Source organism: Trachurus trachurus (assembly GCF_905171665.1).
Source record: "Trachurus trachurus genome assembly, chromosome: 20".
Taxonomy (NCBI): domain Eukaryota; kingdom Metazoa; phylum Chordata; class Actinopteri; order Carangiformes; family Carangidae; genus Trachurus; species Trachurus trachurus.
In genome coordinates this window covers 20459846-20477142 of record NC_139911.1, presented here as the reverse complement: position 1 = coordinate 20477142, position 17297 = coordinate 20459846, and the positions used below count along the sequence as shown (strand labels likewise).

Sequence of the window (17297 nt, the reverse complement as noted above, 5' to 3'; positions counted from 1 at the left end):
TTGGTCTGTTAGGACTGTTAGTAATCTCAATCAGAAAATCAAATTACTGCACCATTGTAGCTGTAAATTGACTCTTTTTTTCTCTTGTGGCTGTTATCGGCGTCTGCAATATATTTCACTACATCTGTTGAAATTAAAATTATTGTGGAACTAATGCAGCCACAAGAGTCAAATTACATTGCAATAATACCCTTTGGATGTAGGCTAATTGAAGTTGTAATTTTCTCTAGAAATACGAGTTGCTGTGTATTGAAAGGGTTTGATCAGTGTTGTGAGCTGAGGGACAAGTAGACAGCCTTCAGTTTTATCAAAGTTTAATAGGGTTTTGTTTCACTCTTGCTATAAAGCTCCAAGTTCCTGTTGCTTGTCTGAATTACAAGTGATCTCTGCGCTTGTGCTAATTAACTGTACTCAAAAAAAACCCAAAAAACGTACATGTTCGTTGGTAATTGACTAAAGTTTTTTTATTTAAGCTATCATCAGAGAGTGTTACAGTTTGATGAAAGAAAACCATCATAATCTTCCCTTACAAGTGGTAAAGCACTTAAATGTCAGATCAATACCACTGTCCACAGGCAATTTTACTTTTTAGTGTGACGGTTGTGCGTGGTTGTGTGTTTGTTGCTTCCAGGTACTCCATAGACAGGAACACAGACTTGGAGCGCTTCTTTAATGTGGATGCTGCCACCGGGATCATCAGCACAGCCAAGGCTCTGGACCGAGAGGCCAACTCGGTCCACAACCTCACCATCTTTGCCATCGAGAGCCGTAAGTTTTTACTCACAGCAAACACGGCGAAACAAGTCAGAGTTCATCATTCGCTAAACCACATTGCGTAAATGGATAAACACCCACGAATAGTGTGGAGTGTGGAACATGATGTTTTCCAAAGTTAAAAAATACAAAAGAGTGAACAGCAAATATAATCAACTCAAAATTAAGCTACAAGCTACAAGTGAAAGTTATTAATGAACTAGCTCCATTCTCTAAAAAAAGATTTGGCGCCCTATTTCATTTCTCATCATGTGGAAACTGATGGCAGCTCTTTTCTCTTTCTTCTAGTTCACCAAACACAAATTTTAGAGGTCTTTGCTCCTGAAAATCAAAGTAAAAAAATATTGTTGGAAACTAAAAAATGTTAGCTAAACAGGAGGATGATAAAAAAGGCTGACTTTCGCCTTTAGTCCAAGATCCTCTAGTTCAAACATGAAATCAGTTGGACGCAGTGTTTTCTACCAACTCGGTAACATTAGCTAAATTAGCAAGCTAGCTATAACTGATAAATAAATTCCACAGGCAGTTTTTATTTTAATCTATGTTGCTGGCTCAAAATGGGACCACTGCCTTTGTCTAACTGTCTGAAAACAAAGACACATTTTTGAAAAATAACAGAAATTTAAGCAACATGTCTGCCACCAGGTTTAGCGAGTGGCCAATTAGCTCTTTAGCTTGTCACTTGAGAGAGTGGAACCTCAGATCGTCTCTGTGCCGTTAACCTCATCATAATATCCTGTAGCCTCTTCTGCTTTGGACAACACAATTGTTAAGACAATTGTTGGGGTCGTTGTAGGGCTGTCAGCGAATGTTAATTCACGCACAGGGCAGTCGTTTTGACCTCCATGTTGTTTTCCCTGAGCTGCGGGGACAAGATGCTGACTAAGGGTGGGCGATCTCACCCACGGGTGAACTATGTTAATGTGAATAAGAGCCATGTGCCTTTTTGTTCATCTCTCAATGGCTTCAAGGACACGAGTAGAACTTTTTTTCTTTTTTTTCCCTCCTAGTGTTCCTATCATTTCTCTGCCGTCACGCAACCACAATTGACAACAATCATCTGCACGCTATCTGCTGAGCGTTCTAGACAGCTGCATCACATCAGTATAAGTTAAAAAAAGACAAGCAGCCTGTCAGCCTGGCAGTTTCTCTGCTTTCACATCTTCAGAGTGAGCACGGTGTGAAAAGGGGTCTTCATTTTTTTTTTTTTCAAAAACCTTTTTATCACTCTTTGCTTCAAAGATGTGTTTTTATTTACATCTAACAGCACACAGGCACACTACTTGGTTAAATCCCGAGTGTGAGCACTTGCCTGATATAGCAACAAAGAGAAGGCAGCATATAATAATAGCCATACGAAATGTCACCGCAGTCCCTCATGCATGAGGTACTGGCTTCTGACACATAGTGACACTCAGGCACTGTTTTCAGCAAAGAACATCTTTGAGTTCACGGACTGGCAACAAAATCCACTGCCCTGTATGCCGTATGACAGTATTTATAGTAAATTGGTTCTTTGTAACTGAAGAGGGTCCAGGGACTCTTTGGTTGAGGGATGTTGTGCATTTGAGCTGCAGTCACTCACATTTCATCCGCTCTGCCCAGACCACGCCAATGACAACAAGACTGTGGCCCGAGGCTCCACACGTCCTTTTTATCACCATCAAATCAGCCAGCCCGAATGTCAGCGCGTCATCTCTGGCTGGCATGGCGGCGACGCCAGGCTAAATCATCTTCTTGCACTCAGACGCAGCCATTTAGCCATCAGTGTGTGTCAGGCAGACAGAGGCGTGAAGCCCACTGTTCACGCACGCAGCCTTCTCCCCCCCCCCCACCCCCGACAACAAGCCTAGCACTGAGTGTAATCGCTTTGGCTTATCCACAGCAGAGCGGGTAAGGACGCCAGCTGTTGGAAGCACACTGCATATTTCATTACAGCAGCACTTTTTTCTTCCTCCTTTGTGATTAATTAAAAAACATGGGAAAGATCAATATTCCATAATTTGGCCAAGTGCATCAACGCAAAGTTAAGGCGGAATTAAAGTGTTTAAAAGAAAGTTTGCTGAACACCACTGATATACACGGGGACTCTCTTCTCTCTTTATATTTCAGAGGATCCAGCCGAAATTGGAAAAGGCGTTGCTGTCATCACGGTGCTGGACATAAATGATAATGCCCCGGTCTTTGCCATAGACTACGAAACTCTCCTCTGTGAAAACACCATGCCAGGACAGGTAAGACCCGTGTCTCTGCAGTGGGTCCAGCTTCTCTCACTTTTCTTTTGCTCCCCATATACTTGCTTGAAGCTTGACAGCCCGCTGACTCTCAAAGCCATTAAAACTCTTTCTTCTCCCTCAAAAACAAGTCCACTGCGCACATATCCACTCCACAGCTCAGGGTCATTCCAGGGGGAGACTGCATCATTAGTACAAGTCACATCCTTGAGATTTAATCACAGGTATTGTAGGCGTTATCGTTCATAAGAAGTTATACCCTTTTTTCCATACTGTCGAAGGCAATTAAATTAAAGGTACTGTATATGGCTCTGCCTGTGGTCTTCATCCAGAGTAATATGACACTGTAATGTGATAACTGACGCTGGAGTGAGTGGTGGTGGTCTTCTGCGGTTTGAAGTCCTTTGTAATTAGACAATCATCATGGAGGTGCAGGAGGGCAGAAAATCAGAATAATATGAAAACCTTTGAGATTTGGTCCTGGAAAAGAAGCAGCAGCCATTCAACGCCTTTTTTCCCTGTGTTTAGCATTTGGCCTTATTGTTGCTAAATGACTTGTGTGTCTGTGGTGGCGATTCGTCTGCTCTTGGCATTTGGAAAATACAATCAGAGGGGAAGGGTAAAGGAGGCGTGTAGACCTGAATAAGTACAATTGATCACAATGATGCATTGTTTTGGAAATGGCTATCAGCCCCTTTTAAATATGTTATTTGCATTCATATTTCAGACTTGTTTGTCACCGTGCTCATGGTAGGGTGAACAAAAATGGAAAATGATTTCATTTGCAAAAATGAGCGACGATATTTCATGTGTGTATTGGGTTTGTTTTCTCTGTGTGCATGATGCTTGACCACGATGTGGCTCTTTTTTCACTCAGGTACCTTACAGGCATCCACTATCCAGACTCTTCAGCTTTTGTTGTCTGTTATGGGGTTTTTTTTTCTCGTTTTTGTTTTGTTACAATCACAAAAAAACAAAGTGAAGTTCAAATTAATACCATTCAACCTACCTTGAGGTGTTTTGATATTATTACATTTAATGTTAATTCATCAGGTTTTTGCTTTGGGGTACAGACTATTTGCTGGAATAAACAGTGACTATGTTAGTAGTTATTGAATAATGCATTCTACCACAACTGAATGTCTATTTTTGGTTAATGATCCTGCCGCATATCCGCGGATGATTGTTGTTGCTCAGAGACATCAAATTGAGAGCAACACGGGCGACTATCTATCACCCGTCAATACACTAACTTTCAAATTCAGCAGATAATTTGAACATCTCTCCGCGCTAGCGCCTGATAAATTACGACAACGAGACTATGACAACGCTGAAACAAAGTCATTCCCCCAACAATCAAACCGTGCCCCGGGACATAGCAACAGCCACGGCCCATGACAGCATCATCAGCAGGAAAAGGTACAGCAAATCTGTAATTACTCAGCTGAAGCAGACAGATTGCTTACTCAAATTCCAGTGATAGCTGAGCTATACGAGGTCTGCCCTGGCTAGGAGCTACTCCGCTGTAAAGCACGGAGCTGCTGGTGACGGAGGCCTTTGTCCTCATCCACCCGCAGCCAGTTGACAGCTGCATTCAAATTCTGTCCATATAGTCCCAAAGTGCCGGAGACATAAATGTGCTGCGAGAGCTGGAAGCCAGCTTGTAACAGTCCAGACAGTCCCATCATACAAAGTAGTCTATTGCATGTGTGGAATTCTTTTAACCTCCATTTTTGATTCAACTGAAGTGAAATGTCTAAAGAATTATTTAAGATCACAGTAGACAAAGGCTGTCTTCTTTTATTAAGCATACAGGTATTTCAATTCACTTTCAAGTCGCTAGCTGGTTAGCAAGTTAGTTCGTTAGGAACTTTTATTTAGTTTAAATTCACCACCAAAAACAAACCCAGGCCACTGTACAGGGAAACACATTTTCCTAACTGTGCATATGTTAATAAACACTTTGAACTTGCACTTGGTAAAAGTCCAAAACTCAAAAGCTAAATGTCAATGTCAATGTTAATATGCAGCCTTGTAAATGTAATAAAATACAGAGAAGGGTGGGTTACAAATGTTTGGTTGTAATTACAGCAATAGGCATTCAGAATGTCAACTTAAAAACCACATCTTAAAACTTAACAAAGCAAAAAAGGCCTGTTTGTTTTACACACAAGGAGTTCTTATTCCCTGAAACGTATTGTAAAAAAACAAAAAAATACATAGACAAATGTTTTTTTTTTAAAGGAGAAGGAAATTCATATCTATAATCTGTGAAATATACTATTTCATGTGAAATGGCCAAAAAAATACAGTTCTTTATGTGAATTACCATGTGTGACATGTTACATTTTACCTATCTGAAAATCCCATGTGACTACATTATATGGAGAGAATTAACTTGGCGAATTCCTGTTTCACATGTTATAAATTATGTAACATACTTTTTTGTCATATCCTTCCCCATTAGCTGTAGAGTGACTCCTTCAGACAAGACATTCTTCTCATTTTCATTTTCCACTAATTCAAATTTCTATTCAGTCCCAGTCAAATACAGTCTTCTGTTTAGGCAACACTGAAGTGTGCCAGTGGGATTGCACCTCCTGACTGAATAATGAAGGCAGGCAAAATGAAAATTTCATGATGAAATTTACACCCAAAAACACATACAGAGCAAATGGAAAGAGAGAGGTTGACATTTGAATGTGGAAAACGCTCTTTGAATTACAACTAGATGTCGGCTGTCTGTTAGCCGACAGACTGGGTGGACTTGTAACCTGTCAGATGTGCGCTTCACCACCTCCCTGATTCCTAATTAATTAAACCGCTCCTGTTGTGTGTACTCTATGTCCGGCAGCAGCATTGAACAGTTGGTTGTAGTGTCTGTGTCTGCTTCCCCCTGTAAGCTTTGTTAAAAATCTTTGGCCGCCCACTGGCTGTCACGCCCATTGGCTTATTCACAGCTGCGACAAAGATGAAATAATATTTGCCAGTTGGGGCCAGAGTTGACTCTGCGCTTCTGTAGCACAGATTAACAGGGAGTGTGAGGATGGAATAACCTGCCATTTTTCAGGCCTAATTAAGGCGGTCTCGTGGCACTGGATCTCTCCAGAGATGCCACTTGTTACGGATCATCGCTGCGTCTGTCTTCTGCCATAATATTAACTGATATTATGATGGGGCAGGGGCATTGGGAATGATGGGGTGGGGGTGGGAGGGGGGTCACGTTGTACAATCACTTCAGTATAACCATTACATACATGAGTGGACTTGGCATTCTGCTGCCCCCAATTTGCTCTGGTGCCCCTCCCTGCAGCCCTGCAGTGTCCCCAGGGAGGTTCAGTGTCCCCGAAGCATTTGTGGATGTTGGGTAGTCAGAGGTTTTTACAACTGTTAGGTGAGGGTTGAAGCAAAAAATGTGAGGGCACGCTGATGTCCATCACATTTGCCCTTGCATCTGTGGTCATGACGCAGACAAGAAATGTTGAAAGATACTTCAGCATACTTTTATTTTATAGTTACAAACTTAAAAACCTCCTCCATTGAATTGTTAACCTTGTTAAATGTCCATGTGATGTTTTTTTTCAATAATACAAGACTCACCCAGCACCATATGGTATTTCCACCTTGGAACGTCCATGAACCAATAACCGTTTAATAAAAACAGATTTAAAAAGCCACAGATTCATACAGTAGCCATATAACCTGTAGTAGCTCAACATGTCAGAATCAGAATCAGGTTTTATTGCCAGGTATGTGTGAGCATACATACAAGGAATTTTTCTCCAGTTCTTAGCTACTCTCTGACTACTACACTACAAAAAATAAATAAAGTTTATTTATTTAGTTATAGTAAATTTAAATAAAGTTAAAGCAGAAGTAAGCGATCCGGTCGTTTTGGCTAACTTCCTGTCAGCCGATGGAGTTAGCAGTCCCCACCCTCATCCCTACATCACCACATTCACGCGCATCCCTTGGCTGCACACACAGAGAGGACCGCCCCTTTATGCCGTTCTCTCTCCTCATTGGATAAAGGTTGTAGGATACAAGGAAAGTTTTCTCCTCGGCTTACAGCAGAGCAGAGTGACTGACAGACCCGTGTTTCAGACCAAACACTCTATGTAAGTGATTGCTCTCGGAAGATACAACTATTTAAGACTTTTATTAACACAAACATTCCGCTTACTTCTGCTTTAAATTACGGGCTGGGAAGAATTTACAAATGAGAATTTACAAAAAATGAGGACAGGAGTGGGCAAAATGAACCGAAACATTGTCAAGTACAGATAGTGAAAGTTTGGAACCACTAACACTGTGCAAGCTAGCAACCAGCATAACAACTAAGTGCTGCTAACTATGCATAGTCACCGATTTCCATAGCAGCAGACTCCACATCAAACTCCAGGTCTGACTGAGGCTCAAACATGTGGCCGAGTCTCTCAGATATCTCTAACTGTAACCATAACAACAGCAATGGCGGCAGTTTTTTTGTTGATTAAGGAAAAGGAGGTGGAAAACAACAGCGGCGGAGGAGGAGGATTTACTGATCATGAGCGATCGCGGAGGAGATGTAAAGAAAGAGGCAATGGAGGTAGCATGTCCAACCTCTCAATATGAAATATATAATATTTCCGCATTAACTCCACCCATTTTAAAACAATCACACAATAGTTGTCGGACACCATACAAGAAAAAAAGTTCTGATGTGTCATGAACAAGCTGGGAAAACTCCCAAACTGGGACTGCAAGAATAAAATGACGTCATTTTTTTCTTGCAGCCCTGGGAGTGAGAACAAATTTCTTTCTTCTTGCGGAGTATGAACAGGCCTTCACTGCTGTTTCCTTAGTCATGACCAAGCAAGTGAAGGCCTGTAGCAGATTTTTCAGTGTAGAAATAAGAGTAGATGCGGCTCCTGCACAAAGCCATTTTTTTCTCACTTATTAAGCAGGAAAACCACGTGAAACTAAACTGTCATGTTCATAGAGTATTTTCACATAGTTTAAACATGTCTGGAGAGGAAGGGTTATTATCCTCCAAATGGAAGTGAGACAGTGCATTATTGTGGAAGTTAAAAATAGCCATCCTCCTCCTGTGAGCATATAGACAGAAACCGCAAACTATCTTAAATTACAGCGGAGGGAAGGCCCCTAACCCCAGCTCTACCCCCCGCCGTCCGATCGCAGCCACCTTACTTACTTACTTCTTAACTACTGCCTCAACTGTCGCATCAATCACAAAAACAACAAAAGGTATCTTCACACCAGCAGTTGTCATTAGAGGTGTTGCATCAAGGTGGGAGTTGAAAACAGATATGTCAGGGCGCAAGGGATGCGGAAAACATTAGCGGTGTGGCATCATACTGCTCGCTCTATAAAAAGACCGAACATGGAGCAAATTTAATCTCAGATCTCACCAGGAGATCACTTTAGCCCCGGCAGTTCCGCCTTGTCAGGATCATGCCAACGAACAACAAACATGGTTGTGACAAGATGAATCTCTGCAAATGATTCAGATAATCAATGTGAAATGAGAGAGAGCTGGCTTAGGGAGAGATGAAACGGGAATGAAAGATGACATTTGTTGAATGCCGCTTATTGATTGCCCTTAAAATCTATACGTGTGTGCATATTTTGTGTTTGTGTGTGTGTGTGTGTGTGTGTGTTTGCGCGGTGACAGCATGTGCGAGCGGATGCTGCTGATCCTGTCGGTGAACCGAGTTACGGGTGTCACATGCGGGTGATGTTTGGGGCGTCGATGTCATGGGAAGCCGGCGAAGAGTGAGGGGTGTGAAAACCGCAGGCCCACCAGCTCCGCCGTCAACACAACCCCTGGTGACAGCTGTCACATCGCCATAGCAACAAGTGGCAACCTATTTGATGCGATGCTTATTTATACTTAGTTCGACTTTCATGTGGCTGGCTTGATCTCATTGTATGAGTCATCCTCCAAGCGTCATGTAGTCGAGCCAGCAGGGTTTTTTTTTTTTAACATGGCTTTAAATGACACAGACATATCTTGTTTGGGCATTCATAATTAAATTTTCACGAGCAACATAACAGTCGGAATGAGACTTTAAGTTTGTAGAGAACTAACGGAGTATAGATTTTGAAATCCAGAGCAGTGTTCACTCTGCAGGTGTCAAATAAAGAGAAGTGTTATCCAAGCTCGTTATCGCTCGGATTCTCTCACACGACCAAGTCTCAGTCTATAGCCATGCTACATTAGCTGACATTACCTTCCTCATTACGGCGGGCCACATTTTTCCAGTCTGGAGTCTGGAGCCGCCGCAGACACAAAAAACCATGGCTCCGAGAAGCGCAGATGCTACGTGTCATAGGTGCAGTGAATTATGGTCATTGTAGTTCACTAGCATACTTCAGGTGGTGTTTCAGGATAATTAAGTCTTGATTGTTTGAAGTGAACACCGAGTGAGAACAGACACATTTTTAGTTGGCAAGATGGTATTTGTGGAATTACGGCGAGTGCCGGGTGAACAGTCAGTTATTTGGCCTGTGAAGATTCAGCTTAATCATCCAGGTGGTGCAATGTCTGGAGAAAGCCGAATCCAAATTGCTAGACCGGAGTCTTCAATCAGAAAGTCCACACTCAAAATTTGGCTTTGGATTAAAGACGAAACTATTCTCTAAGTTACAGTAGAAGCTCATATCTTAGGCTGGAGAAGTTTTGCTATCAGTGTGATACCTGTGTTGTGTGTTGTATTTGTGTTTTACTTTGGGGGGTATAAATTAACAGCTCCACAGATGTCAAAATACACAAAACCGTCAATAACTTTGTCTTAATTAAAGATCCAAAATTAGAGGGAAAAAAAACACTTTGTTTGCTTTGTTTTCATTTCAGTCAGAATTGATATTCAGTGGTATTTTTGTCTCCCATGTCTCTCAATAAATAGAATAAATCAAAACTGTCTTTTACAACACTGAAACTAAATGAGATATCGGCAGAGTTGATCCTAGGAGTGTCTGATCAACACCTCCAAGAATGCTTGATACTCATCAGAACACATTTCCATCAAAAGTTTGAATGTTTGTGACCCAGCCTCGCTCCTATCAGAGATGTTCCACTTTACTTGTCACTCTGCCACTGTATTTGCATTTGACAGAGTGTTATAGAAGATCAAAAGTGGTGCGTTTACCACAATTAGCCCACTGTTGGAGAGTGTTGATGACTGTTGTGCGTCACCTGTTGTCGACTGCCACCAGTTCACTCTTCAATGTCAGTACCTTCTACATTACATTTATCACTTCATCTGAGGTGTAGTCACTTTTCACCTTCACACCTTAAATGATGAAAACAACATCAAACACTTGTACATGTGACCTCAGAGGCTTTGTCACTTTTGTTGAAGTTTGAGTTTGTGAAAAGTTCTGGCTTATAGCTAGTTTTCACTCTCTGTATTTACAGACTAATGCTACTGTCATTACATGTCTGAGCTGATAATACCGTATGCTGTTATTATCAGGTTACGTTAGGTTACTCTGCTGAAATGCCAACAGTGTTGGACAGCGGTTCCTTTGGGGCTGCAAGATAAATCTCAGGGGCTGTGTGATTTACTTTTTTTTACCTTAGCGGGTTACCCCACTGATTTAGTATGTCACTTAGATAAAGTTATGGCTGGTTTAAGAGAAAGTAAACAAAACTTAACCCAAGCATGAGATACAGGGCTGTTAGGGGAGAAAGGTGATGATAATTCTAGGGGCCCAGCGCCCAGTAGGGCCCACAAAAATCTCGTAGTCTAATTTTTGTATGACTGATTTATTCTGCATAAGACCCTGACTAATACTCATAGTAATGCTGCATTAGCATCAAAACAAAGTAGGCTAAATCAAAAATGATATTACATACGTAGTCTAAGAAAAAGAAGTGGAAAAGTCAGGGGGGCCCACTTTAGTATTCTTTAAGGGGGCCCAGAATTCCTAGCAACGGCCCTGATGAGATACCCCAGCTTTGGCAAACCTCCAGAAACACTGCATCCATGATACTACCGGATAGGGTCTGACATTAGCTGCCCCCCACCACATAAATTCCAGCTAGTTTCAAATATGTCTCCCTGTTTTGCAGTGCAGATTTGTAAGTCTTAAACCCAACACAAAATGATAGAATAACGATTTATAAAACTTTGGAAAGCTCCATCTTGAGCCATTGATGGTTGTTCACAATTCTGTTCACAGGCTGAGTTGTTCTTCTTGTGTTGAGGGAACTGGACGTCATATGGAGTGTCCTAAATTATAGGTGTCAAAACCCCTAGTATCATTTGAGCCATGGTAGATATTGTTTTGTTTGAAGAGGTCACAGGTCAAAAATGCTGAGTCACTGTTTTAAGAATTTGTTTTCTCACTGTCACAGTTTGAATTTGTCTGGCTTCTGACCACAAGTTTGAAAGTTAAAAAATAAAACTAATACTGTACCATATGTTACCATCCATGTTTGTTGATATGTATTTGTAATTTATAAGATAAATGATTGACTCAATAGATAAAAGTTTTGACAGCTGGCTGAGGTGTGGCATTCTTATAATGAGATAATAGTTGCATTTGTTTTCCTCTGCAGCAGTTTAAAAAGAGAGTTTAGAACCATCTAGAGTGAACAGCAGTTTAGGTTTATACGTTTTCTACATAATTAACTCAATATTTAGGTGGAAACTTGACTAATCAATGTGGACGATAAGCCCTCATTAGATCTGCAGTATGCAGTGAGTGTGCTTCAGTGTTGTGGATGCATGCCTGCCTGCCGGCCTGCCTCTGTTGTTTGCACACTCACCAAAATCCACAAATGGAGACACCTTTGTCCTCTTATGTCCTATTTGATCTGCCGAGCAGCGAAGTGTAAACTCAAAAAACCTTTAATTCTGTGATTCATCGGCCTCCTCAGTCTTGCCTTGCGACAGGCACCAGTCTGCTGCCGCTGTTAATGTCTCTTCTCGAGAATTTATGTCTACATCCATGCCTCTCTCCTCCTGTCTCCTGCTCAGCCCCATTAGAGAATTCCCCACCAAAGGTTCTCTGGAATGCCTTGCATCAGAGCCACACTAATGAAAGGCATTATACATTACAAAGTGTTTGATTTAAGGATGATTTACAGTCCTTTCCCTCACCAGTGAGGGATAGAACCCATCCTAGAGATAAGCTCAGAATCCATCTGCAATATTCAAAGGACATCAAAGAGTTCAAATTGTGTATAGGATTCATCATCAGTGTGAAGAACCACAAAGAAAGGTTTCTATCAGATGTGTCATTTCCATAACAGAGTGAGAGCCATGTGAGTTATTATGATGCCGGAATCAATGGCAGCTTTCATGATATGCAGCCGAGCATGCGTACGCTGCATGTTTAGGTGCTCAATTGTTGCGTCTATACCTGGCACTAATCTGCTGCTGACACAAACATCACTTCTGACTCTATAAACACAAGATATCCAAAAATGTTCTTCAAACTAGAGCAGATAACCTTTTTTTTCTAATGCATTCCTTCTCCCCATATTAATTTTCCCTTGCATTGCAATACCAAAAAGTAAAACAAACATACTTTGTGATTACTTCTGTTGATGAAAGAGCAACTGTTTTAATGTTGTTAAGAAACAGAGAAAAAAAATGCATGAATTTTCACCCCGTCTGCCAGTTTTAATAATTGGCAAGATGTCGTTTACCACCTACACCAACCCCTAATACCTGACAGCTTGTAACCAGCAGCATTTAATCACAGCTGACAACTGATAATCCATGTCTCAGCACTGATAGATCATTGGCTTTTTTTTTTCTGCTCCTCTTCGTCACCCCTTTTCTTTCTTTTTTTTAAATTTTGTTTTGTCTCGGTGTTCGACAGAGCTGTTTGGGGCTGGAATATGTGATAATTTAGTGTGAATTGCTTTTAAGAATCTCTTGGATCCCATCCACGGGTGTGAGTTGTCACAGGGTTGAGTTTCTAGATTGCCTACAAAGGACTCGGGAGGCTTGATCTAAATTTATAAGGACACTGCTGCAGTAACACCCACTTTGATGGCCGGCGTGTTGGCTATCATTTGTCGTCCATATGGCATGTTTGTGTGATATGCCTCTCCTGTACAGCATGTACTGACTGAGCCTCCCCGCTCTCCCTTTCTTTTCTTTTTTTTTTCTTGCTGCAGCTTAGTGCCGCTGTACAGATGATGCTGGAATTAAAGCTCACTCGACTCGCTCGCTCCTTTCTTTTTCATTGCTGAACAGCGATAACTTTATTTCCAGATAACACATTTGTATGAATAAAAAAAAAAATCATTACAGCACACGCTGGTGGGTGTAAATAAATTGGTTTATTTGGTAATTTGATTTTCTTGCATTATTTATATTTGTCTACACTGCTATATAATAAGGGAGGAAGATTCTGTTTAGTCCTGGGTTCAGAAGGAAAATAAAGTGGGCCGAAGCGAATATAGCGTTCACTTGTTTAACTCACAGATATGAATGCTTGTCTTGCATCGCCCCAAGCAAGAAGCGCTTCTTATCATGACTCATTTCATACTTGTAATAATGGAGTATACGAATGCTTGACTGCGTAGCATGTGCATTTATTTAGAGCGGCATCAGCGTCACATTCAGTGGACTGACCTGACACACGGTCCGTTTCCTATATGGTCAAAGCACAGAGAACATATTAAAACTGTGTTAAATACATGAATTAACCCTTTAGTGGCTGCTCCAGCTGTTTTGCACAGCCAGTTTTGAGTTTGTACTGAACTCAACTTCTCTCGAAACCTCTCCTGCACTTTATTGAAGTATGTTAGGCTAAAAGCTTTCCCCCCGTACACAGCAACCCTCCAGACCCTTTCAGGTATTTCAAAGTTAGCGATAGAATAATCATTTCTTCACTCCTTTTCCAAACTTGATTTATGTATCCAGGGGAAGTTGGGGCGATTTTGATGTTACCTGCGCTGGTCAGAGACTTGGGAGCCCATATGTGGGTAATTTTTCACCTTCACGTACTGTAACTCGCAATCACAGCTGTAATTACACGCTGCTTTTCAACAAACACGCTGGTCTCTCTCTGTAAGTTAAATGCCATCCAGAGTTGCATATTTCTGTTTTGAAATAGATCTTTGATTTTCCTCTTCACAGTAAGAGCCGCTTGACATTCCACTCGTGGAAAATTCACCTCTAAGCGCAACCAACATTACAGCCTGTTTACGGTATTTCGACAAAAACAAAGACGTTAGAAGTGCAAGAGCCTGTAAAAGTGCATCAAGTGTCACTGAAATGTCAGCCACAGGTAGAAGCTTTCTAAATTTGTTAAGATTTTGATTTACCAAAATCTTAACAAATTTAGAAAGCTTAGTGCCATCAAATTTATGTCAAATACTAGCACTTCCTGTTTGTGGTGCATCGCCATGATGTTGAGACTGAATCCCATAGATACTAAAGTTATAAAATGTGATGTTTCTCAGGCAGAGGATTGTTTTTTTCTGTGATTTCTAAGGGACATTTATTCAAGATGGATATGGGAGATAATGATACCGTCACAAAGTGAACGTCAGAGTGAATGATATCCATGTGTGTTTCATGTCTGTCTTCAGATTCAGCTGTGAAGGAGTGTGACACCTCACAGTGGTTTTGCCTGTGTGCCTCACCTTCAACTCTCTTGTTCTCCTTTTTTATGATTTTATTTTATTTTATTCTTTTATTTTTTTTGGTTTTGTCCTGCCAACCATGTCCACATCCATTACTGAGCACATCCTGTAATTTTCTGGTGGTTAAAATGTTGTCAGGAATGATGAGTCAAATTGCAGAGAAGCACAGTGAATATTTCATTTATGACCTCCCCCTGTAATGATGATCCCAACCGGCTTCAGCATGGCTCCTGTTTGTTGGGGTGGAAATGTGCATTAAGTGTAAAGATAAAAATAACAATTGTAGACATTGATCAATTTCAACCTAATCACTGGTGTTTTTGCAACTTCTGCCCAAAGGGTGTGTCCGAAATGAGTCCATCATCCCAACAGACTATTATTTGGGTCTTACAGACTCAACAAAACAAGAACTGGACAGCTCTAATATTTGGAGAATAATAAACATCTTAGCTGTTTGGCAGAGGCTTGTAATTTAAAAGCCATGTGTTCAGTTGAAAAAAAAAATCACTGATTGATTTTGTTGTTAGTGCCCAAAGAAGATAACAACAGTTTTTTCCGTTGTGTTTTCTGGGTAAGATCATTAAAGGGTTAGTATTCAACATTATCGCTAAAAAGCGTTATAGTCTAGGGACTAGGAATGAGAGAGTAACCGCTGGAGAATGATTTGCTTTGGAGAAATCAATTCCCAAAAGAAAACACTTCATTCCTAAGAGGTTGCCAAGCTCTTGCCAAATAAGCACTTACTGTACTTGAAGAGATAAACGACAGAAAACCACAGCCAAACATTATAAGGAAAATCTTTTCCATCAATCAGAATCAAGCTGTTTTTTTTTCTCCAGTTTACTCACACTGTTGCTTCGCCTTTTAAGAAAGATTAATGCCTCTGTTGTATATAAATCTGTGGCAGAGTGAAAAGTGATGCATATACAAAAGGATTGACGACAATGCTTTTCGCAAATTGATACCATGAGTGACAATAACAGCCGGTTCTAACTGCATGCTTACATTAAACAATTTATAGCTTGAGTTAACTCCCAATCAGCCGGTGAGACTGGATACAGATCAGTGAGGTAACTGATCTCCAATGTCTTTTTTGTCTTCCTCTTCTCTCCAGGTGATCCAGACCATCAGCGCGGTGGATAAGGATGAACCTCTGAGTGGCCACCGTTTTTATTTTGCCCTTGATGCGCCCGTTGCCAGCAACCTCAACTTCACTCTGCGAGATAACAAAGGTGCAGCACTTTTTTTTTCTTTTCTTTTTTTATGATATGGCCTCAGGGCAGCATTTTCTCACTGTTATTTTTTGATTATCTGTGGTTATATGGATGTGTCTCTTGGCTAAATTCTACTCTGAAATCTGTAAATCTCGGGGATTTTCAGAGCTTGAACACAACCCACTGAGTTCAGTTTTCTTAAAAAAGGCATTTTGAAGGCATTAAAAATAAATCTCTTGCCTACCATAGGCGGTGATAATAAAATGTTTTACCACTGGCTGCCAGGAGATGATCGCAAATGTAAATCACTACCACTGGGCTCAAATGGCAGTTTTGGCAAAAAGCAAAACTTTAATGAATTAATCAATTTTCATTGGTAAATTACCTGGGTCAAAATTGCATTTATTTATCATGCATAATGTGCTTCAAGTATGTTCAGTAAAACAATTGTAATTCCCATGCCCCTGTTACAGTATAATCTTGTGAAATGAGCTAAAAGAAAGTCTTCAATTTAACGTGGTGAATACTGCTGAACCCCTGAAGTCAGCCACCAATCTTTTTAAACTACATTTCTACGTACTTGTCAAAGCTCCGATCAGCCTTGTTGTATGCAGCCATTAAATCAAAGCCTCCCCGGAGAGAATTGCCAGTGGCCCTCAGAGTCCGTTAAAGGTGTTGGTCAAGTTAGGTACGGTATATTTGCTGCTTACTTCCTCTGAATGGCGCCTGGCAGCAATGCAATTGACACTTCTGGCCATTGCTCACTCCGGCTCTGTGTATATCTGCCCTGCATCTGGATGCAATCTCCTCAGCAATCTGACTCTGGAGAAGAAGTACAGAGTGCCCGCCCGGAGCCTGCCGGCATGCCCAGTTGTGCCAAATGAAATCATAATTCTACTATGACAATGCCCTTTCTTCCCTTTCTTTGTAAATGTTCAGCAACAGTGGAGCCCTCAATTTGTACCACAAACTACTACGTCTTAGCCCTGCTCTGCTCAGTGTTTGCTCTCTGAATACTATAACTTAACCTTAGCAAACATACTGAAACTGCCTTTGTGCTGTAGTGATTTGCTCACCACCTACACGTAAAGCAGTGGGCAGATGAAGAAAATTCCTTCTCCTATGACAAAACTTTAAAGTCATAAAAACACATCCCTGACTCCACCATTATTTACTTAAACGAATCCCTGCTGCTTTAAAGCCATATGCAGAGCTTCTACAATCTTTGAAGCAATGCGCCGTGTTGGGTGTTTTGTTCACACGTGTGGGAGCATCGGCTAAGGCTGCCATGTTACATTTCCGAGGTGGCAGTTAGCAGCCAGGTTATGCCATAGTGATGTGTATAGGTCTGTGTTAGCATGAGAAACTGGATGTTTGAAGTCTAACCTCTCAGCAGATTGCAAGCAAATTGGCGGGAAGACTACCTTGTGTTTACCTTGTGATTAGACTTGTCATCCCACA

General features: G+C 41.1%; 1 protein-coding gene across 1 annotated transcript in view; it reads left to right on the top strand.

Annotated features, from left to right (window-relative positions):
* Nucleotides 1-17297, top strand: part of LOC311003413 (cadherin-7-like) — a gene marked incomplete at both ends in the record, with an annotated part of 111717 nt that overhangs the window by 79295 nt on the left and 15125 nt on the right. The window contains 3 exons of the mRNA XM_083995170.1: nt 632-768; nt 2887-3008; nt 15737-15854. Coding sequence (XP_083851296.1) covers nt 632-768; nt 2887-3008; nt 15737-15854 — 377 coding nt within the window. The remainder of the gene's footprint in view (nt 1-631; nt 769-2886; nt 3009-15736; nt 15855-17297) is intronic.